This window comes from Rhinoraja longicauda, chromosome 4, assembly GCF_053455715.1.
Source record: "Rhinoraja longicauda isolate Sanriku21f chromosome 4, sRhiLon1.1, whole genome shotgun sequence".
Lineage (NCBI taxonomy): Eukaryota > Metazoa > Chordata > Chondrichthyes > Rajiformes > Arhynchobatidae > Rhinoraja > Rhinoraja longicauda.
Window position 1 is genome coordinate 14324288 of NC_135956.1, and position 25327 is coordinate 14349614.

Below are 25327 nucleotides of genomic sequence, written 5' to 3' on the forward strand. Positions count from 1 at the left end.
CATAAGAGTCAGACAGCATGGCAACAGGCATCTTCAGCCCAACTTGTCCACACCAATCAATATGCCCCATCTAAGATCATATGTGATAGGAGTAGAATTTGGCCATTTGGCCCATCAAGTCTACTCCACCATTCAATCATGGCTGATCTATCTCTCCCTCCTAGCCCCATTCTCCTGCCAGGGATGAGTCAGTAAACCGACAATGAGTGTTTGTCGGCACTGTGCCTGTACGCACTGGAGTTTAGAAAAATGAGGGGGGGCATCATTGAAACATACAGAATAGTGAAAAGCTTTGATAGAGAGGATGTTTCCACTAGTGGGAGAGTCTAGGACCAGAGGTCATAGCCTCAAAATTAAAGGACGTTCTTTTGGGAAGGAGATGGAGAGAAATTTTGTTAGTCAGAGGATGGTGAATCTGTGGAATTCTTTGCCACAGAAGGCTGTGGAGGCCAAGTCAATGGATATTATTAAGGCAGAGATAGATAGATTCTTGATTAGTACAGGTGTTAGAGGTTATGTGGAGAAGGCAGGAGAATGGGGTTAGAAGGGATAGATAGATCAACCATGATTGAATAACGGAGCAGATGTGACGGGCCAAATGGCCTCACGCTACTCCTATCTCTTATGACCTTCTCCCCATAATCCCTGACACCCAGGACTACACTAGTCCCACCTGTCTATGTTTGCCCCATATCATTCATAACAGGGATGTAATGCTGAGGCTCTATAAAGCACTGGTCAGATCACATTTGGAGCATTGTCTGGAGGACATTCTCTGGAGGACATCTCCAGCTCGCGTTGTCTAAACAGGGCCAGAAATATAATGAAGGACAGCACACGCCCAGGATATGAACTGTTTGCTCTCCTGCCCTCTGGGAGGCGCTACAGGAACCTAAGGACCAGAACAAACCGACTTAAAAACAGTTTCGTTCCCTGGGCCATAAGAACTGTGAATGGAAATACTTGACTTGATGTAACTTTCACTTTCTTTGCACTTTTTAAAATATATACAGCATCTTAGGTGCAAAACTCATTCATTATTTATTAGTTTTTATTGGTTTTTATTGATATTGGTACTTATTGTGTTGGTTCCTATGTTTGTGCGATTGTTTTTGAAAGATTTGCACTGTCGCACTGTTTCAGATGTAGCACTTTCAATTTCGTTGTACTGCTGTACAATGACAATAAAGGCATTCTAATCTATTCTATTCTATTGTGAGCGGTTTTGGGCCCCATGTCTGAGGAAGGATGTGCACGCATTGGAGAGGGTCCACAGGAGGTTTACGAGAATGATCCCAGAGATGATAGGTTCATGTATGATGAACATTTGAAGGCACTGGGCCTGTACTCACTGGAGTTTAGAAGGATGATGGGGGACCTCATTGAAACGTAGTGAATAGTGAAAGGGTGAGTAGTGAGAGGCCTGGACAGGGTAGATGTGGAGAGGATGGTTCTCCTAGTGGGACAGTCTAGGTCCAGAGAGCTCAGAATAAAAGGATATACCTTCAGAAAGAAGATGAGGAGGAATTTCTTCAGTCAGAGGGTGGTAAATCCGTGGAATTCAATACCACAGATGGGTGTGGAGGCCAAGTCAATGGTAACTTTAAGGAGATTGACAGATTCCTGATTAGTAAAGGTGTCAGGGATTGTGGGGAGAAGGCAGGAGAATGATATTGAGGGGGAGATAGATCAGCCATGATTGAATGGCGGAGTAGACTTGATGGGCCGAATGGCCTATCCATGTAACTGTATCTTTCAAAACAATGGAATCTAATCACTCTGGAGTTTAATCTCAACACACTTGCGAGGTATGATGTTCCAGTTCCTTCCAACTCAGTATTCAATGCCCTCTGCATGAGAACCTCTCTTCCCATCTGTCCTGAGTAGCTAATCTGTTATATTAAGTCGATATTCTCCATTTGAACCATCAGCAAACTGGATTTATTATACTTAATCCCTTCATCCAAGCCATTGATGTAGATTATAAGCAGCTGGAATCCCAGCATCGATCTCTACAGAGCTCCACTGGTCAGATCTTCCAAACTTGAAAGCCACACATTTATCCCTACTTCTTGTTTTCTGTGTATAAATTAAACTTCAATCCATATCGCTATAACCCCATGGTGTTGCACATTCCAATTCTACTTAATAATCTTTTTTTTAACAACTTTCTGAATGTCCAAAGCTTATTGAAGTTGAGCATATTATTCTGTTCATACTGCATGGAAACAGGCTCTTCAGCCCAACATGTCCCATCTACACTAGTCCCACCTGCCTGCGCTAGTCCCACCTGCCTGCGTTCAGCCCATATCTTTCATGTACCTGTCGAAATGTCTTTTCAATGTTGTGAAACTACCTGCCTCAACTACCTCCTCTGGCAGCTCGTTCTATATACCCACCACCCATTGTGTGAAAAATTTGCTCCTCAGGTTTCTGTTAAATCTTTCCTCTCTCACCATAAACCTTTGTTTAAGAACATACTTTTAGGAAGGAGACGAGGAGGAATTTCTTTAGTTAGCGAATGGCGAATCTGTGGAATTCATTGCCACAGGATATTTTTATGGCAATGATTGATATATTCTTGATTGGTACCAGTCGGTGTCAGGGTTTATGGGGAGAAGGCAGGTGAATGAGGTTGAGAGGGAAAGAAAGATCAGCCATGATTGAATGGCGGAGTAATCTTGATGGGCCGAATGGCCAAATTCTGCTCCTATCACTTATGAACATGTGCTGTGGTTCTTGATTTCCCTACTCTGGGTAAAATAGTCTCTATGTAACCCACTGAGTTACTCCGGCACTTTGTGATTTTTCTTGTAATCAAGCATCTGCAGTTCCTTGTTTCTAAATAAAAAAGGAAATTGTCAAATGTGATCTGCCAGGGTTTACCCTCAGGATTAATCTTTGATTCACGAGAGCAACAAATGCAAGTAAACTCAAGCCTCCATCCCAGTACCAAGCAAAGAAATTACATCGGATCAGGTTGACAGCATCTAGTCCAGAAACTAATCACTTCTGAAAACCAGATTCAAAAGCAACAGGGGTGGATGCTTGCTAGGAGAATCCCAATTGACAGAAATGTGAGGAGACTTGGCTTACGAAACGTTTGCACACTCTCTGACAACTTGTTTGCCCCCTGCAAGAAGCAACAATTTTTTGATGTTTGTTCTTATTTATTTATTTTTAAGTTGTTCTAATTTTCGTCTTCAAGACTGGCCCTTGTTGCCCAGAGGCAGGGGAGTGGAGATCACAAGCCATTCATTGCTCAGTGTCCTGGGTTAGTTGAAACAATCCCACAGGTTATACATTATGAACCATTGTCTTCCTGAAGTCTCCTACAATGCTGCTCATTACATTGCCATTACAGTTACTCCAGTTTTATAGTAGTTGTAACTTTACTTCCTACACATAGGTCCACATCAAATATATATGTTTGTGTGTATATATACATACACATATGTGTATATATATATATATACACATATATATACATACCATTCCATTCCTTCTCTCCAGAGATACTGTGCCGCTGAGTTACTCCAGCATTTTGTGTCACTTTTCGGCGTAAACCAGCATCTGCAGTTCCGTCCTACACACACACACACACACACACACACACACACACACACACACACACACACACACACACACACACACACACACACACACACACACACACACACACACACACACACTTATAAAACTTATATATATATAAAACACACACACACACACAAATATATATATATATATAAAACACATATATAAAATATGACATATATAAAATGTATATATATATATATATATAAAACACACACATATACATATGCATACAGTATATTTATAACACATATATATAAAACATATACACATATAAAAAACACAAATATATATATATAAAACACACAAATACACACAAACACACACACACACACACACACACACAAACACATATATATATACACACACACACACACACACATATATATATATATATGGGTCCTGGTACCAAACCTTTAGGAGACACTACAGCAGACTTCTGTCTGGCCAGATTTAAATCCCCACAACAGACAAACAAATTAAAGACTAAATCCAGTCAATATCTTTTGCTCTAATAAAATTGGGCAAAATCTAAAAGTGCATCACTTTGCTTCTGGGTATTTTTATGCAGAGAACCAAATCACATTTGTGCAATTTCAGATATTGTCAGGATCTTGACATTCTTTTAATGGTCGTTATTGTGTTGCTCTGTTAGGTTATGTCCCGACCCAGTGTTCAAGTCTGAGTAGCCTTTTATTTTCCTGCATGTGAGTCATCGGTTTGAGTTGCTGCTGGAACTCTGACATTTTTATTTGTCGGAGGGAACTGCAGATGCAAGTTTGAACCGAAGATAGACACAAAATGCTGGAGTAACTAACTCAGCAGGACAGACAGCATCTCTTGAGAGAAGAAATGGATGAAGTTTCGGGTCGAGACCAGTCCGACTGAGTTACTCCAGTATTTTGTGCATACCCTCTGACATTTGTAGGCTTGTTTGCCTCCGGCATTCAAAGGCGGCAGCATGAATTTGTTCAGCCATACTGCGTGCATCTTTTGTGGTTAGAGGGGCATGAAGGTTTGTGCGTACATCTACAGAAGAAAAAAACAGGATCGGATAACTATCTGAATAGGATGTAGTTCATCTTGCGAGTTACTTCATAAATATTAATAGCAACATCCTGGACAATTCTACGTAAAAGCGCATAATGGTTCACCAAGTAGTTCATGGTCATTCATGCGTATCCCTGATTTTATTTTCCAATTTTCACTCTTTCGTCCTGAAGGTAATGACTCATGCCTTGGTTTTCATCACAGGCGCTGTGTCTCTTCAATGAGTCAGCAGACCATCCTGTTCTTCATTTCTCAGCGTGTGTATCAGAAGCCTACTTGAATATGTGGGACTCTATTATTTAGTTTGATAGAGCCTTACACTCATTCTGCTTTAGTTTAGTGTAGAGATACATGCACGGAAACAGGTCCTTCAGCCCACCGAGTCCGCACCGACTGGTGATCCCTGCACGTTAACACCGTCCTACACACACAAGGGACAATTTTAACATTTACATCAAGGCGATCAGCTTACAGACCTGTACGTCTTTGGAGTGTGCGAGGAAACCAAAGATCTTGGTGAAACCCTACGCAGGTCACGGAGAGAATGTACAAACTCCGTACCGACAAGCACCTGTAGTAAGGATCGAACCCGGGTCTCTGGCGCTGTAAGGCAGCAGCTCTACCGTGCTGGTCTCAAGGCATTCGTGGTTAGTCATGCTGCTGCAAGGTTATTGGATTGTTCAGGCAACTGAACCATCCTACCGCAACCAGAGAGCGGTCCTGAACTACCTTTGGACTATCTCTGATTGGACCTGACTGGCTTTGCCTTGCACTAAACGTTATTCCCTTATCATGTATCTGTACTCTGTGAATGGCTCGATTGTCATCATGTGTTGTCTTTCCGCTGGCACGCAGCTAAAGCTTTTCACTGTACCTTGGCACACGTGACAATAAACGAAACTGAATTGAACTGGATGTCGATTAAAAGAGGAAATCTTCCACAAGGTTTCTTCCTCCTGCTTTGGATGTAAGGACCAGAGATGTATTTGTGGCTTTTTCCTTTAATACTCACAGTGCCAGAGACCCGGGTTTGATCCTGACATCCGGTACTGTCTGTGTGGAGTTTGCATGTTCTCCCTGCGACCGTGTGTGTTTTCTCCGGGGGCTACAATTTCATCCTCCAACCCAAAGACGTGCAGGTTTGTGGGTTGATTGGCCTCTGTAAATTGCCCCGAGTGTGCAGGGAGTGATTGAGAAAATATGATAACACAGAACATGGGTGATCGGCGGTTATTGTGGACGGTGAGCAAAAGGGACTGTTTCTATGATGTGGAGGCGGGACACGAGTGTCAAGCAAAGCCAATGAAGCGGGCCATGTGTCAAGTGAAGTTTTCTTTATCCCTCAAGCACCAACAGCTCCCCAAACCCCCAACCAGTTCAACTCCCGCTGGAACTCCACTACCCACCGACACTCCTCCCCATTCCAAGTTCCGTGACCCCACCCCCCCGAGCCGAGGGTTCGCACCACGCGTGGCTCACCACCAGGGACCCCCACAATGTATCTTTCAATCAAAAAACCATGACTTTGCTGACCATAGAAAAGCCGTGTCAACATTTGTATGTGTGGTGTGGCAACAGGTTGCATTGGTCTGCTGTGCCATTAAATGCAGCACCCATACAGGGAGACACAATGACACAGAGGTAGAGTTGCTGCCTTACTGTACCAGAGACCCGGGTTCCATCCTGACTATGGGTACTGTCTGTGCTGAATTGTTCCTAGTGTGTAGGATAGAACTAGTGTGCGGTTGATCGCAGGGTAACGTGGACTCGATGGGCTGAAGGCACCCAGAGGGAACACATGTGGTCACAGGAACAAAGTGCAAACTCCACGCAAACAGCACCCGAGGTCAGAATCAAACTCAGATCTCCAGCTGATCAGCCTGAAGAAGGGTCTCGACCCGAAACATCACCCATTCCTTCTCTCTAGAGATGCTGCCTGTCCCGCCGAGTTGCACCAGCTTTTTGTGTTTCTCTCGGATCTCCAGTGCTGGCTCTACCAGCTCATTGTCCATGAAATAAATATTATACAAAAATCTTAAAACAAGTAATTTTGGGACAAATCCAACACATGATCCTGGCTTGGATCCCCTTAGATTATTACACCGACATTTCCAAAGCCTTGGAAGCATTGCTACTTCAAATATATCCAATTAATCATTACTGAACGACTGTGTAGACTGCAAAGCCTGCAAAGACTACTGGTGTCAGAGGTTATGGGTAGAATGCAGGAGAATGGGCTTAGGAGGGAGAGATATATCAGCCATGATTGAATGGCAGAGTAGACTTGATGGGCCAAATGGGCTGATTCTACTATCACTAATGATCTTATGACTTAAAGAGAGAAACTGCCATTACATGAGTGGCAAATACCAGTGATGTTGACACACAAGAGGCGGGCTGAACAAGTACCAGAAGACATCGGGGCAGCCTGGTGCCGCAGCGGTAGAGTTGCTGCCTTACAGCGCCAGAGACCCAGGTTCGATCCTGACTAGGGGTGCTGTCTGTACGGAGTTTGTACATTCTCCCTGGTGACCTGCCTCGGTTTTCGCCGCGAGCTCTGGTATAAATGTAAATTGTCCCCAGTGTGTGTAGGATAGTGCTGATATGCGGGGATCGCTGGTCGGTGTGGACTCGGTGGGCCGAAGGGCCTGTTTCTGCGCTGTATCTCTAAACTAAAAAAATTAGACTATAGACATAGGCTTAAGGCGAGAGGGGCAACCTTTTCACTCAGAGGGTAGTGGATATATGGAACGTTCGGCCAGAAGAGGTAGTTGAGACATATTATAACAGCATTTAACTATGGACTGGTACATAGGTAGAACAGGTTTAGAGTGATATGGGCCAAACGGGGGCAAAAGGGACTAGCTTGGTCGGCAAGGACGAGTTGGGCCAAAGGGTTTGTTTCCGCACTGTATGACTGTATGACTGTATGACTAAGAGCTTGAGTCCCCTGAGGTCAGAATCATCAAATATATCACCTTAGTTGACCACCCCTGGGATAATATTGTAATATACTGTTACAGCATTGCTTGTAGATGAGAAGCATAATCAAAATGTCCTGCTGCTGAAGAATCTCCAATAAAAATTATTTTAATCTTGCCATCGGTCACTATCCCATGATTGTTCTCAGTATGTCATGTTAATCACCACCTCACCCCTCCCCCCACACACACACACACACACACACACATACAGATACTGCTCGACCCACTGAGTATCTCCAGTTAGAGTCTGAAACTAAACTAAAGAATAGTTAGTGAAGGAAGGAACTGCAGATGCTGGTTTAAACCGAAGATAGACACAAAATGCTGGAGTAACTCAGCGGGACAGGCAGCATCTCTGGAGAGAAGGAATAGATGACGTTTCAGGTCGAGAAAGATCTCGGGACGGAATTTCACCTATTCCTTTTCTCTGAAGAATGGTAAGAATATAATTTCCATAGCATGCAGAAATGCACAAAGTTCCTCTAGGCCCATCAAGGATGATACCAGTAATCAAATAACTCAACACAACTCCCAACTGTTTCTGCACACTGATTTTTTTTACCCTGTTACAACTCTGGCTTTTTATTTTCCAATATGTATCAGGCAAGAGCTACAAATGAGTGATCTGATTGTGAGTTTCTGTCACATAATCCCCTAGGAAGTCTTGAATTGTTCATACATCCATGCTTCCCTTTGTAATGGATATGGTGTTAATATGGCGGGCTTTGGATTGTGTAATTGTTTATTGTAAGTAATGGAATAATAAAATCAATGCACTCAGTTTTTTTAATAAGTAGTGGCTATAACTCTTCCACACTGCAATGACCACATTCTTAACAAGGTGGTGCAGCGGTAGAGTTGCTGCCTTACAGCGTCAGAGACCCGGGTTTGATCCTGACTACGGGTGCTGTCTGTACGGAGTTTGTACGTTCTTCAGCCGTGACCTGCGTGGGTTTTCTCCGGGAGCTCCGGTTTCCTCCCACACTCCAAAGACATACGTTTGTAGACTAATTGGCTTAGTATAATTTGAAATTGTCCCTGGTTTGTGTAGGATAGTGTTAATGTGTGGGGATCGCTGGTCAGCGCGGACTCGATGGGCCGAAGTGCCTGTTTCCGTGCTGTATCTCTAAACTAAACTAAACTAAACAAATCAAAAGCATTGGAAATTCTTGGTAATGGTCCAGTGAGAATACACGAGTATGCAAAGAGTCGCTCCGTTTACAAAAGTATTCAGTATATTCCCCACAGATGCAACCTGACCTGCTGGGTATTTGCATTTTCCATTTGTATTTTAGATTTTCCAGCATCTGCGGCTTTTTTGATTTTTCAAGTAAAAATCAATACTCTTTTTCTAAGAAATCAGGGTTGGTGCACATTGGAAATAATATTTTAGTTTTAGTTTAGTGTATTGTCACGTGTGTCAAGGTACAGTGAAAAGCTTTTTTTGTTGCATGCTGCCAGTCAGCAGAAAGACTATACATGAATTACAATCAAGTTGTCCACCTTGTTCAGATGCAGGTAATATCTGAACATATATCTGAACAACCTGATAATAGCTGAGAAGAAACTGGCCCTGACTCTGGAGGTGTGCATTCAGACTGAGAGTCAGGGGAAAGGGAAACGAGAGATATAGATGGTGAGTATAGAGAGACAAACTAGTAGAACAAATGAATGAAAGAAATGCAAAAAGGTAAGGAAGATAAAGGAAACAGGCCATTGTTAGCTGTGGGCTAGGTGAAAACAAGTTACAGACAATGAGACTCAACAAGACAATTCTGAACTTAGTACGACTTGGGTGGGAGAGGGATGGAGAGAGAGGGGATGCAAGGGTTACTTGAAGTTAGAGAAATCAATTTTCATACCGCTGGGGTGTAAGCTGCCCAAGCGAAATATGAGGTCCTGTTCCTCCACTTTGCATTTGGCCTCTCTCTGACAATGGAGGAGGCCCAGGACAGAAAGGTCAGCGTGGGAATGGGAGGGGGAATTAAAGTGTTTGGCACCCGGGAGATCAGGGCCAGGCAGACTGAGTGAAGGTAGTCAGCAAAACGAGCACCCAGTTTACATTTATGTACATACACACACTGAACTTTTTTTTTCTCGTTCATCATATTGTTTACAGGTTACTATGTTTACATATTCTGTTGTGCTGCTGCAAGTAAGGATTTCATTGTTCTCTCTGGAACATATGACAATAAAACACTCTTGACTATTGTTGCAAAGCAAAGAAATGCCGACTAGGTGAAGCTGCAGAGTCAACAGGTAGAACTCGAAGCCCAAGCATTTTAGTAAATGAAACTCTCCTCCATCTTTTACAAGGAGAATCTTTAATATTGTGATCTGAATCTTTGAATTGTTAACTGTTTGCCTGTTGGGACAAAATGAGATGGCCAGCCAGTTTGAAATTTCACCAAATGGAGTTAGTACGGTGTTAGTGCTGTTAGTATTATACACCTAAAAATCTTCCAAGATATATGATTGATGGCAGATAGTAAAAATGCACTTTTAAATCAGGGTCAGTGTATATTGGAAATAATGAAATTATGTTTGGTTATTTCCATTAAATTTCTATTCTGGAAGAAGCTGCCTTCTCCTTAAAGAAGGTCATCTTGATGGTCTCGCTTCCTTGTTCTTGGATAAGGTCATATTGAGATGCATTTTAGATTTAGATACGTGGGCAGCATGGTGGCGTGGTGTTAGAGCTGCTGCCTTACAGAGCCGGAGATCCAAGTTTGATCCAGACTACGGGTACTTGTCTGTACGGAGTTTGTACGTTCTCTCCGTGACCTGTGTGGGGTTTCTCCAAGATCTTCAGTTTCCTCCCACACTCCAAAGACGTACAGGTTTGTAGGTTAACTGGCATCTGTAAAAATATATAAATGTTAAAATGTCCCTAGTGTGTGTAGGGTAGCGTTAATATGTGGGGATCGCTGGTTGGTGCAGACTCGGTGGGCCGAAGGGCCTGTTTCTGCACTGTATCTCTAAACTAAACTAAACATTTTATGAATCCTTTGGAATACATCATTTGTGTAATGGAATTATTTTTTTACCTTAATTTCCTTATAAACCAGCCTGGTCAATGGAAACAGGGTTAGCAATAGACTAAAACTCAATTTATGCAGGAAGGAACTGCAGAGGCTGGTTTACACTGAAGATAGATGCAAAATGGTGGAGTAACTCAGCGGATCAGGCAGCATCTCTGGAGAAAAGGAATTTGTGACGTTTTAGGTCGAGTACCTTTATCAGACTGCTGATGAAGGGTCTTGACCCCAAAGCTCACCTATTCCATTTCTCCAAAACGGAATTTAAACAGCTAGACAAATCAATAATTTAACATGCCAACCACCTTGTGTTTTGGTGCAACGTTTAAACGTGTAGAGTGCACTTTGCTTGCACAATATTAAACGTTCGGTTGGTTATTTTGTGTTTTTCATTGAAAATGAGTCTGATCACTACTGTTACCCCAGGTAGACACAAAATGCTGGAGTAACTCAGCATTTTGTGTCTACCTTCGATTTGAACCAGCATCTGCAGTTATTTTCCTACACTACTGTTACCCCTGATGCTTACTCTCTACAATATAGAGCAGCTCAACGATCTGTATCAAACCTCATTTCGCTAAGGAGGCTGAGGCACAGTGCATGCAAAAGACACAAAAACCTGTTCCAACTGTTTAGTTTAGTTTAGAGATACAGCGTGGAAATAGGCCCTTCGGCCCACCGAGTCCACGCCGACCAGCGATCCCCGCACACTAACACAAGCCTACACACACCAGGATCAATTTACACTTAGACCAAGTATACAAACCCAAGCCAATTAACCTACAAATCTGTACGTCTTTGTCTTCATCGCGCCTCAGGGCACAATACGGCTCCAGTTTGGCATAGAGAAGTGGGAATCAATTTCTATTTAAATTAAGGCACAAAGACCACATATCTGAGTCGTTTACTCTAATAAGTCCTGAATATATATCCAAAGCAAACCTGATCTTGGAATAAAGACCTTTGAATGTAATGGTATCCTTCTTTATGGGGAAAAACTGTTTTTGATGAGCGTCTGCAGGCACTGGGGCTCCACTTGCTGGAGTTTAGAAGGACGAGGGGGATGTAATTGAAACTTACCGAATAGTGAAAGGCCTGGATACAGTGGATATGGAGAGGATGTTTCCACCGGTAGGAGAGTCTCAGAGAAGAGGTCATAGCCTCAGAATAGAAGGACGTTCCTTTAGGGAGGAGATGAGGAAGGATTTCTTTAGTCAGAGGGTGGTGAATCTGTGGAATTCATTGCCCCAGAAGGCTGTGGAGGCCGTCGATGAATATTTTAAGGCAGGGATAGAAACGTAAAAAAATAGGTGCAGGAGTAGGCCATTCGGCCCTTCGAGCCAGCATCGCCATTCAATATGATCATGGCTGATCATCCCTTTCCTGCTTTTTCCCCATATCCCTTGATTCCTTTAGCCCGAAGAGCTAAATCTAACTCTCTCTTAAAAACATCCAGTGAATTGGCCTCCACTGCCTTCTGTGGCAGAGAATTCCACAGATTCACAACTCTATGGGTGAAAAAGATTTTCCTCATCTCAGTCCTAAATGGCCGACCCCTTATTCTTAAACTGTGATGTCCTAGTTTTGGACTCCCCCAACATCGAGAACATTTTTCCAGCATCTATCCTGTATAATCCTTTCAGAATTTTATACGTTCCGATAAGATCCCCTCTCATCGTAAATTCCAGGGAATACAAGTCCAGTTGACTCATTATTTCATCATATGTCAGTCCCGCCTTCCCAGGAATTAACCTGGTAAACCTACGCTGCACTCCCTCAATAACAATAATGTGCTTCCTTAAATTAGGTGACCAAAACTGCACACAATACTCCAGATGCGGTATTGCGGTCTTACCAGGGCCCTGTACAACTGCAGTAGGACCTCCTTGCTCCTAAATTCAAATCCTCTCGCAATGAAGGCCAACATGCCATTGGATTTCTTCACTGCCTGCGGTACCTGCATGCTTACTTTCAGTGACTGATGTACAAGCACACCCAGGTCTCTTTGCACCTCCCCTTTTCTTAATCTGACACCATTCAGATAATAATCTGCCTTTGTTCTTGCCACCAAAGTGGATATATTTATCCACATTATACTACATCTGCCATGCATCTGCCCACTCACCCAACCTATCCAAGTCACCCTGGAACCTCATAGCATCCTCATCACAGCTCACACTGCCACCCCAGCTTTGTGTCGTCCGCAAACGTGGAGATCTCACATTTAATTCCCTCGTCTAAATCGTTAATATATATTGTAAATAACTGGGGCCCCAGCACCGAGCCTTGCGGCACCCCACTAGTCACTGCCTGTCATTCTGAAAAGGACCCGTTAATTCCTACTCTTTGCTTCCTGTCCGCCAACCAGTTCTCTATCCATGTCAATACCCTACCCCCAACACCATGTGTAATTTTGCACTAATCTCTTGTGTGGGACCTTGTCAAAGGCTTTTTGAAAGTCCAGATACACCACATCCATTGGCTCTTCCTTATCCATTCTACTTGTTACATCCTCAAAAAATTCCAGAAGATTAGTCAAGCATGATTTCCCCTCCATAAATCCATGCCGACTTTGACCGATCCTGTCACTGCTTTCCAAACGTGCTGCTATAACATCTTTAATAATCGACTCCAGCATCTTCCCCATTACCGATGTAGACAATAGACAATAGACAATAGGTGCAGGAGTAGGCCATTCAGCCCTTCGAGCCAGCACCGCCATTCAATGCGATCATGGCTGATCACTATCAATCAGTACCCCGTTCCTGCCTTCTCCCCATACCCCCTCACTCCGCTATCCTTAAGAGCTCTATCCAGCTCTCTCTTGGTTAACTGGTCTGTAATTCCCCATTTTCTCTCTCCCTCCTTTCTTAAAAAGTGGAGTTACATTGGCTACCCCCCAGTTCACAGGAACAGATCCAGAGTTGAGAGAACATTGGAAAATGATCACCAATGCATCCACAATTTCTAGAACCACCTCCTTAAGTACTCTGGGATGCAGACCATCAGGCCCTGGGGATTTATCTGCTTTCAGTCCCAACAGTTTACCTAATACCATTTCCTGACTAATGTGAATTCCCTTTCAGCTCCTCCCTCTCACTAGATCCTCGGTCCCCTAGTATTTCTGGAAAGATTCTTGATTAGTACGTGTGTCAGGGGTTATGGGGAGGAGGCAGGAGAATGGGGGTGAGAGGGAGAGACAGATCAGCTATGATTGAATGGCGGAGAAGACTTGATGGGCCGAATGGCCTAATTCTTCTTTTATCCCTTATGAACATAAACAGCATCTTGCAGAATTCAAGGTTCACATAAACAAACAAATGTGTTGTAATCATGTTTAATATACTGTTTTTTTGGTTATAAAAGAATAGATTTTTACAATCATCACATTGCAAATTTAAAGAAGATACATGTGGAGAAAGAGTCTGAAGAAAGATCCTGACCCTAAATGTCACCTATCCATGTCCTCCAGAGATGTTGCCTGACCCGCTGAGTTACCCCAGCACTTTATGTTCTATGCAAGGCTCCATCTTCTGCAGTTCCTTGTGTCTCTGGGGAAATTCATCAATGTGATAGGTAATCAAATTATAAATTATTGTGAAGTATTATTTATATTTAGACTTTAGACTTTAGGAGATACAGCAAGGAAACAGGCCCGAAGATAGACACAAAAAGCTGGAGTAACTCAGCGGGACAGGCAGCATCTCTGGAGAGAAGGAATGAGTGACGTTTCAGGTCGAGACCCTTCTTCAGGCCGACTCTAAGGCCCACCGAGTCCACGCCTACCAGCGATCACCCCGTACACTAACCCTATCCGATGCACTAGTGACAATTTACAATTTCTACTGAAGCCAATTATCCCACAAACCTGTACGTCTTTGGAGTGTGGGAGGAAACCGGAGTACCCTGGGCAAAACCCACGCGGTCACAGGAAGAATGTACAAACTCCATACAGACAGCACCCATAGTCAGGTTCAAACCTGGGTCTCTGGCGCTGTAAGGCAGCACCTCTTCCACTGCACCACCGTGCCACCCCTCATGGCTATATGGTGCTTAAAAGGTTAGATGTGGTTTGAATGGTTGGTACATATTTGTTAATATCTTCTGCAGATGAGCTTCCACGCTGTTACTTTGCTGTTACTTTTAACAGATGGTTCAATCATGGAGGAAGATTTGAAAAGATTTTCTTCACAGGAACTCATGTATTGCTGCTAATATTATGACTACAGTATTTGAATCATAATTAAATCTATAAGCATAGATAATAAAAAAGAATCCTCCTGCGTATGTGGGTCCTCGTGAAGGATTAATCCTAACTTATTCCTTCTGGTTATTCCTTTTAACTTAAACTACATTATTGTTTCCTATAGGATATTGTAATAATATTTTATCATTTAATATCATATATTAACCATTGTTATCATTGAATAACTTTTTAGGAAAGAACTGCTGATTTAAATCGAAGGTAGACACAAAATGCTGGAGTAACATAGCGGGACAGGCAGCATCTCCGGAGAGAAGGAATGGGTGACGATTCGGGTCTTGACCCTTCTTCAGTCCAAATTGCCACCCATTCCTTCTCTCCAGAGATGCTGCCTGTCCCACTGAGTTACTCCAGCATTTTGTGTCTATCTTCTATTGAATAACTCTTGTTGTATTAACTTAGTTGAATAACTGAGTTGTTTTTACAATGAGACGGATCAATCATTTCCGATCTTTTTTTATATTTTTTCTCTTTCCGTAGGAAATGATTTATTTCTGGTTGCAGTTCACGAGCTTGGCCATGCCCTTGGCTTGGAACACTCCAATGATCCCTGTGCAATAATGGCTCCATTCTACCAGTATATGGATACGGAACATTTCCAGCTTCCGCAAGATGACTTGCAGGGCATCCAGAAGATTTATGGTTTGTAGCTGTACTTTCTGATAGAGATAGATATTCACCTCTGCCACCCAGACATAATATTGACATTGTCCAGGGGAGTTCATGATGAAATTGCCACAGACGGCCGTGGAGGTCAAGTCAATGGATATTTTCAAGGCGGAGATTGTCAGATTCTTGATTGGTACGGGTGTCAGGGGTTATGGGGAGAAGGCAGAAGAATGGGGTTGAGAGGGAAAGATAGATCAGCCATGATTGAATGGCACAGTAGACTTGATGGGCCGAATGGCCTAATTCTGCTCCTGTCATTTCTGACCTTATGAAATGAAAAGTAGGCAGTTTTAAAAGATGGTGGCGTTAACAGAAGCTTGAAAGCGCGCACCACTAGACTCAGAAACAACTTCTGTCCGTCTGTAATCAGGCTTCTGAACCGTCCTACCCTAAGCAAGGGTACAATCCAATTTTCATCTGCATCATTGCGAACAGTGAACGTTGTCTCTGGTGCTGCTGCCCTACAATGCTTTGGTGTAGTTGAGTTTAGTTTATTGTCACCTGTACCGAGGTAAAGTGAAAAACTTTTGTTGCATGCAAACCAGTCAGCAGCAGGCCAATACACGATTACAAACCAGCCTTCAGCAGTGTGCCGGTAACATGATAAAGGGAATAATGATGAATGACATTTAGTGCAAGCTAACGTCCAGTGAAGTCCGATCAAAGATAGTCCAAGGGTCTCCGATGAGGTAGATAGTAGCTCAGGACTGTTCTCCAGTTGTTGGGAGGATGGTTTAGTTGCCCGATAAAAGCTGGAGAAAAAACTGTCCCTGAATCTGGAAGTGTGTGCTTTCACACTTCTGTACCTCATGCCTGATGGGAGAGAGGAGACAAGGGAGTGGCCGGGGTGCGACTGAGAACTATATTCTGCATTCTGTACCTTTCCCTTTGCTTTTACCTATTGCACTTGAGTTGGGCTCATTTGTATTTACATGTAATATTATCTGATTTAATGGGATAGCAGGCAAAACCTATGTTAACCTCTGATGAGCGTTTGTCGGCACTGGGCCTGCACTCGTTGGAGGTTTTGAAGAATGAGGGGGGACCTCATTGAAACATACAGAATAGTGAAAGGGATAGAGTGGATGTGGAGAGGATGTTTCCAGTCTAGGACTAGAGGTCATTGCCTCAGAATTAAAGGACGTTTTTTTAGGAAGGAGACGAGGAGAAATTTCTTTAGTCAGAAGGTGGTGAATCTGTGGATAGATTCTTGATTAGTAAAGGTGTCAGAGGTTATGGAGAGAAGGCAGGAGAATGGGGTTAGGAGGGAGAGATAGATCAGCCATGATTGAATGGCGGAGTAGACTTGATGGGACGAATGGCCTAATTCCACTCCTATCACTTATGACCTTATGAGATAAAACAAATCTTTATCGTATATCAGCACAGTGCGGATGGCTCGGTTGTAATCATGTATTGTCTTTCCGCTGACTGGTTAGCACGCAACAAACGCTTTTCACTGCACCTCGATGCCAGTGACAGCAATAAACATAAACCAATGTAGGTAATGTAAAGCCATCCCTGAATGTTCGGAGGTGCATGTTTAGTTTAGTTTAGTTTATTTTAAGTGCAGAGGTAGAGTGAAAATAATATCAGTTTGATGTCCCCCGTGGCAAATGGTAAAACCGTGTCCTTCATTCATGCACAAAGGTTATTGACTGTTGTTACTCAATGTTATTAAGTTCCATCGACCGTTTTGCGCAGGTCCGCCAGACAAGATTCCACACCCTACTAAGCCGCTGCCCACTGTACCACCACATCGCTCCAATCCGCCTTTGGACCCTCGGAAACCGAACAGATTACCACGACCTCCCCGCCCACCGACCAGGGATAAACCCAATATCTGCGATGGAAACTTCAACACCTTGGCTATTCTGCGGGGCGAAATGTTTGTTTTCAAGGTAAGAGGCTTTCAATGTGGATACGTGCGTGACACTCTGCGTGTGCGTATTTCACAGCATTACCGCTCAAAATGTTTGCGTCAAGCGTGCCAGGAGGCGTGGCATTTTAAAATCTGCAGGGAGGAACTGCAGGTGCTGGTTTGCACCCAAGATAGACACAAAAAGCTCGAGTAACTCAACGGGTCAGGCAGCCTCTCTGGAGAAGAGAAACAGGTGACGTTATGGGTCTGAAGGAGGGTCCCTGGGTCTCTGGCGCTGTGAGGCAGCGACTCTACCACTGCGCCACCGCACAGCCTCTTAAAGGCAATGCCAAATTTTCAGAATTGTTCCCAATTCATTGTGTCATCGATTGTGAACAGCTTACAGTGGTATATCCCACCTAAACAAATGTTTAAAACAATCAGCACTAGCAATTAGACACAAGAAACTGCAGATGCTGGAATCTTGTGTAGAATACAAAGTTCAGGAGTAACAGCGGGCTAGGCGGCATTTCTGGAGGATATGGATAGACTGGACTGAAGAAGGGTTCTGACCTGCAACATCACCTATTCCTGTTCCCCAGTGATGCTGCCTGATCCGCTGAGTTTACTCCAGCGTTTTGTGTCTCTAAACAGGAAATATTTCACACAACCAGAGAGCAGTCCTGAACTACTTCATTGGTGACCCTCGGACTATCCTTGTTCGGACTTTGCTGGCTTTACCTTGCACTAAACGTTATTCCCTTATCATGTATCTATAAACTGTAAATGGCTCAATTGTAATCATGACTTGCCTTTCTGCCGACTGGATAGCACGCAACAAATCCTTTTCAGTGTCCCTCGGTACACGTGCCAATAAACGAAACTGGACTGGCTGGGTTTCGTTTGGTATTTGCCAGCCTTAAAAGGATAGTCAGGATTCATACATGTTTGAGCAGACTAAGCTGTAACAGAGAGACCACAGGACTTTGCAGAGAATGACAACGGAAATAATGGCATATTATTCACACCAGTGGCCAATCTTTCATATCAAAAATGTCAGATCCCCTGTATTGGAACTCGGTTTGCTTATTTCTGGACAAACCCAGTTACTTCCACAGTGCTCAAAAGAAGAAAAGAAACATGAAGGCACAATATTTCACCATTTTGTTTTATTAGTTTAGATTAGTTTAGAGATACAGCGCAGAAACAGGCTCTTCGGCCCACCGAGTCCGCACCGACCAGCGATCCCTGCACATTAACACTATCCTACGCACACTAGGGACAACTTACATTCATACCAAGCCAATTAACCTACAAACCTGTATGTCTTTGGAGTGTGAGAGAAAACCGAAGATCTCGGAGAAAACCCACACAGTCACGGGGAGAACGTACAAACTCCAGAACGTACAGACAGCACCCGCAATCAGGATGGAACCCGGGTCTCTGGCGCTGCAAGGCAGTAGCTCTACCACCACACCACCGTGCCGCCCCAATTACTGACCCAATCTGTCCTGTTTCCCTTCTTCTGCAGCACCCACCCCTCGTAATGATTGCCCGTTTTTTTTGTTGCTATCCACGAGGTATTAAAATTCTGGCCAATATGTGTGGATGTGAGGAGAGGCAGGCAATTGATGCAGATGTGACCTGACATATAAAATGGAATGCAAAAATGATGGCTGCTGATACTATGTGCTGGTCCACAATAAACACTTGGGCAGCTTTCAACCCAGCGGTATCAATATTGATTTCTCTAACTTCAAGTAACCCTTGCTTTTCCTCTCTCTCCGTTCCTCCCCCACACTAGTCTCCTACTAGTTTCACTGTCCTCCTGATTAATTTTATTAACGCGTTGGCATCTTCCCCTTAGCCAACAATGAACCATTTTACATTTCCTTGATCGTGGTCTACTTTGAACTGTCCTTTTCACACCATACGTTCTCTTTGTACCCTTCTGTATCTCTGGTCTCCCTCTCCCCTGACTCTCAATCTGAAGAAGGGTCTCGACCCGAAACGCAATGCATTCCTTCTCTCCAGAGATGCTGCCTGTCGCGCTGAGTTACCCCAGCATTTTGTGTCTATCCACAGTAAACAGATGAAAAGGTGGATAAGACAGGGCTATTTTGATATCAGAAGCATTTCAATGACTTTGAAGTGTATTTCAAAGGTTGCGTAGTTTGAGATGAAACTTTGAAGAGAAAAGAGTTGGACTTGGTGCTGTTGGAAGAAATAACCTACAGAGTTGATATAAATAATTCCTTTGATAAGACTGTGGGAAATGCCAAAATATTGCTGCATATTTTTTATCAGGTCTTCAATGGATGGGGACCTGTAAAGATACAGCCCCTAATGGACTTTAGTTTAAATTAGAGATACAGTACGGAAACAGCCCCTTCGGCCCGCGCCGACCAGCGTTCCCCGTACGCTAGTACTATCCTACACACCAGGAACAATTTTCAAAAGCCAAACTTTTACGTCTTTGGAGTGTGGGAGGAAACCGGAGCGCCTGGAGAAAACCCACGCAGATCACGAGGAGAATGTACAAACTCCGTACAGGAGGCAGGACCGATATCGGTTCTCTGTCGATGTCAGGCAGCTACTCTGCCGCTTGAAAGGCATTTTCAGACTTACTCCCTATTCATTGTATCATCCGCTGTGATCAGCTTACAGTAGTATATCCCACCTAAAAAATGTTTAAAACAGTCAGCTCTGGAAATTAGACACAAGGAACTGCAGATGCAGGAATCTTGTGTAGACTACACAGTTCAGGAGTAACTCAGGCAGCATCTCTGGAGTATATGGATAGACTGGACTGAAGAAGGGTCTCGACCTGAAACGTCACCTATTCGTTTTCTCCAGAGATGCTGTCTGACCCGCTGAGTTACTCCAGCCTTTTGTGTCTGTCTCCAATCCCAATTAATTGTGATGCATATGTTTAGTGCTTTTTTTTTTGGCAAGGTGAAATTTTAACAATAAGAGCGCCAGTATAAAAGGTGCAGCTCCGGAATAAACGTGTTGGGGAACTGGAGCAGCAGTTGGATGACCTGAGGGCCATCTGGGAAAATGAGAGTTTCCTGGACAAAACCTACAGTGAGGTTGGCATACCAAGGATACAGGAAGAACGATGGTGGGTGACTGTGAGAAAGGGGAGTAAACATGGAGTGGAGGAGACCCCGGTGGCTGTACCTACTGAAAAGAAGTACACCCTCTTGGGTGAGGATGACACGACAAGATTGAGTGGTGGGCAGGGCTGTGATTCCAACTCTGGTGCCGAGGCTCAACGGGGAAGAGTGACTTCAGGCTGAGCCATAGTGGTGGGTGATTCCATCGTCAGAGGTGCGGACAGGAGATTCTGCGGCAGCAGGCGAGACTCCTCCAGGATGGTGTGTTGCCTCCCTGGGGCCAGGGTCCAGGACGTCTCAGAGCGGCTGCACGGCATCCTCAAGAGTGAGGGGGAGCAGACGGAGGTCATTGTACATGTCGGCACGAATGATATAGGTTGGAAGAGGAAGGAGGTTCTGCAACAAGAATTTATGGAATTGGTTAGATGACTGAAAAGCAGGACCTCCAGGGTAGTGATCTCAGGATTGCTTTCCAGTACCTCGTGCTAGTGAAGGTAAGAATAGGAAGATAGAGGAAATGAATGTGTGGCTGAGGAGTTGGTGCGTGGGGCAGGGATTCAGATTTCTGGATCATTGGGATCTCTTCCAGGGCAGGGATGACCTGCATAAAAGGGACGTGTTGCACCTGAACAAGATAGTTATGGATAGGGACGGAGAGGGTCCACGTGGTTAATTGCTCAACTGGGGTAAGGCCATCTTTGAGGGTACGAGAGAAAGTCTCGCTCAAGTTGACTGGAGCAGGTTATTAGAGGGGAAAGGAACATCAGCCAAGTGGGATGTTTTTAAAAGTGTATTGAAGAAAGCTCAGGATGTGTACATCCCCATTAGGGCAAAGCAGGCAAACGAATGGAAGTTTGGCTGACGAGGGAAATTGAGACATTAGTCAAAAACAAGAAGGATGCATGGGACAGGTATAGGTAGCTGGGATCAAATGCATCCCTGGAGGAGTTTCAGGAACTAAGGAGTAAACCGAGAAAGGAGATCAGAAGGGCAAAAAGGGGCCAGGAGATAGCTCTGGCAGATAGCATTAAGGACAATCCCAAAAGAGTTTATAAATACATAAGGGGGAAAAGAGAGAGAGTGGGACCTCTCAGGAATCAAAGCGGTCACCTCTGTGTGGAGCCACAGGAGATGGGCAAGGTCCTCAATGAGTATTTCTCCTCTGTAGGACAGAGGAAACTGGATCAGTCACTGGAAGTGTCTTGAGAGCAGTTATGGGCCTCCTCCATTGTCATAGTGAGGCCCACCGCAAATTGGAGGAACAGCACTTCATATTTCGCTTGGGCAGCTTACACCCAGTGGTATGAACATTGGCTTCACTAACTTTAGATAGCTCCTCTGTCCTCTCTTCCCCTCCCCCTTCCCAGTTCTCCCACTGTCTTCTTGTCTCCAACTACATCCTTTCTTTGTCCCGCCCCCTCCCCTGATATCAGTCTGAAGAAGGGTCTTGACCCGAAAGGTCACCCATTCCTTCTCTCCTGAGATACTGCCTGACCCGCTGAGTTACTCCAGTTTTTTGTGCTACCTTCGATTTGTATCAGCATCTGCAGTTATTTTCCTACACAACTTGAAAGCAGTCAGGGTGACTGTTGAAGAAGTACTGAAGGTACTGTCGTGTTTGAAGGTAGACAAATCTCCAGGGCTTGATCTGATATATCCAAGGACATTGTGGGAAACTAGAGTTCCTTGTGTCTAATTTCTCGTGCTGACTGTTTTAAACATTTTTTTAGATCGGAGATACTATTGTAAGCTGTTCACAGTGGATGATACAATGAATCGGGAGCAATTCTGAAAATTCAGTCTGAAGAAAGGTCTCGACCTGAAACATCGCCCCACCCATTCCTTCTATCCAGAGATGCTGCCCGTCCCGCTGAGTTGCTCCAGCATTTTGTGTCTTTCTTTAGTTTAAACCAGCATCTGCAGTTCCTTCCTGCAACTGTTTTTCCAAGGTTATTTGATATCACAGTGGAACTGCTAACAATGTTTTCTCTTCACACTGAAATCCTTTAGTTAGATGTAGGGTTGGCACGGTTTGTATCTTGCTTCTGATCGTCTTGAAGAGTAGAGAAAGGGAGCATAGTGTTTAATTCTGCGCTCTAAAAATAGTCATCACTACAATAGTTTCACAGGCTTCTGTAAATGATAGCGCTGCATTCCCACAGGAAACCAGGACAGCGGTAAAGCTCATCATAGATGGCTAGCTTTGTTGGCGGTGCGCATGCAGTTAAGATTCATCGTTACATTTGGGACTGGGAGGCTAGGATAGAGATATATTGTGATTATTGTTATTATTATACCATAATTTCATTAATTTATTCTCACTTCAACTTCACTGTGGGACCCAGCAATCGGTTCAGTACATTGAACCTATCAATGCTGGGGCTGTTATTCTACTCATAAGGTCATAAGAGATAGGAGCAGAATTAGGCCATTCAGCCCATCAAGTCTACTTCGCCATTCAATCATGGCTGATCTATCTCTCCCTCCTAACCCCATTCTCCTGCCTTCTCCCCATAACCTCTGACACCAGTGTTAATCAAGAATCTATCTATCTCTGCCTTAGAAATATCCACTGACGGCCTCCACATTATGTGGCAAATAATGCCACAGGTTCACCACCCTCTGACTAAAGAAATTTCTCTTCATCTCCTTCCTAAAAGAACGTCCTTTAATTCTGAGGCTATGACCTCTAATCCTAGACTCTCCCACTCGTGGAAGCATCATCTCCACATCCACTCTATCCAAGCCTTTCGGTCATGTTTTTTATCTGTGGAAGTTACATGAAGGACTCATCGGCTTACAGTGAAAGCAAATGGAACGAACCCTGTCAGAACAACCTCTGTGCCGTTCATAACAAACGCACATGCAGATGGGCACACACAGGCACACACTAACCGTCCACGGCTAAACTCCTTCAACTCTGTACTTCTGACTCCTTTAAGAATTTTCTTAAAACTGTCTTCCCAATCAAGCAGTCCCGAACTACTATCCACCTCATTGGTGACCCTCGGACTATCCTTGATTGGACTCAGTTGGCTTTATCTTGCATTAAATGTTATCCCTTGTCATGGATAGGACAGATATGGAGGGATATGGACCAAATGCAGGCAGGTGGGACTAGTGTAGCTGGGACATGTTGGCCAGTGTGGGCAAATTGGGCCAAAGAGCCTTTTTCCACACTGTAATATTCTATGACTCTATGTATCTATACACTGTAAATGGCTTGATTGTAATCACGTATTTGTCTTTCCGCTGACTGGATAGCACTCAACAAAAGCTTTTCACTGTACCTCGGTACACGTGACAATAGACCAAACTAAGCTAACTGTTCATTCAAACTTTTCAAATACTCCTTCTGTCATTTTGCACCTATATGCTTTTTTTCTGGTTGATCCTTTGTGAAGTGGTTTGGAACTTTGTCTTCATGAAAGCCCCATCTGATTGCAAACTCATTGGGATAGCATTTGAATAGCACCATATACTTTCTTCTCTGAGTTAAATCTTTTTTCCTGTTGTTTCCGTTCCAATTTCCCATATTTTAACGCCTAAGTTCATAATTATGTGCCCAGCAACAGATATTTAAGTTTTACAATTATTTAAGTAATGATGGATGTGCATAGGAACCTAAATTCCTTTAACATTTAGCATTTTGAAAGTCTTGAGCTGGAAACCATGAAGACTGGTGACAGTTTGTCTGAAGAAGGGTCTCTACCCGAAATGTCACCCATTCCTTCTCTCCAGAGATGCTGCCTGTCCTGCTGAGTTACCCCAGCTATTTCCATCTATCTCTGAAGTTTTATGTTTTGGGTTATGAACTCTGTCAGCGCATGATGGTTCAATTCATTGTTCCCAACTTATTAATCAGGCGATTAACATAGAGTTATAGAGTCATACAGCGTGGAAACAGGGAAACAGGGTTTTCGGCCCAACGTCCATGCCGAGTGGGAATCTGAGGGGTAACATTTTCACACAACAGGTGGTGGGTGGTATGGAACAAGCTGCCAGAGGGCCTGGGACCCAGATGTTCAGGCTGGGACTATCACAATGTTTTAGAAGCAATTAGACAGGTACATGGATAGGACAGGTTTGGAGGAATATGGGCCAAACACAGGCAAGTGGGGCTAGTGTAGCTGGGACATGTTGGTCGGTGTGGGCAAGTTGCCAAAGGGCCTGTTTCCACACTGTATCACTCTATGACTCTACGTGGAGAGACTTGAGAAATTGGGGTTGATCGGCATGAAGTGAAGAAGATTATGGGAGGATTTGAGAAAAGGTGATAATAAATGGATTTTATGGAATAAATAGGAAGGCTTGATTAGTACGGGTGTCAGGGGTTATGGGGCAAAGGCAGAAGAATGGGGTCGAGAGGGAAAGATAGATCAGCCATGATTGAATGGCGGAGTAGACTTGATGGGCCGAATGGCCAAATTCCGCTCCTAGAACATGAACTTATGAAAGCAAGTGAGTCAGGACCCGCAGTTTTAGGTAAGTATCTAAAGAACCTGTGGTGAGAAAGAAAAAATAATTAGATAACAATATGGTTGAATGTGATGCACTATCTACAATGGCGATGGAAGAAGCATTCTAAAGACAAATGGGTGCATGTTTCAAGATTGAAGATTTGCAGGGCGATGGGCGATGAATAGGGATGGGATTAACTTTATAGTTCTTTTAAAGAGTTGGGACAACCATGATGGTCCAAATGGTCCCCTATACTGTATTATTCCACGATTCTTTGTTCAATT

At 43.8% G+C, this 25327-nt stretch overlaps 1 protein-coding gene across 1 annotated transcript in view; it reads left to right on the forward strand.

Moving 5' to 3' along the window:
* Positions 1-25327, forward strand: part of mmp16a (matrix metallopeptidase 16a (membrane-inserted)) — a 182740-nt gene that overhangs the window by 113396 nt on the left and 44017 nt on the right. Inside the window, exons 5-6 of the mRNA XM_078397236.1 lie at positions 15414-15575; positions 17307-17503. Coding sequence (XP_078253362.1) covers positions 15414-15575; positions 17307-17503 — 359 coding nt within the window. The remainder of the gene's footprint in view (positions 1-15413; positions 15576-17306; positions 17504-25327) is intronic.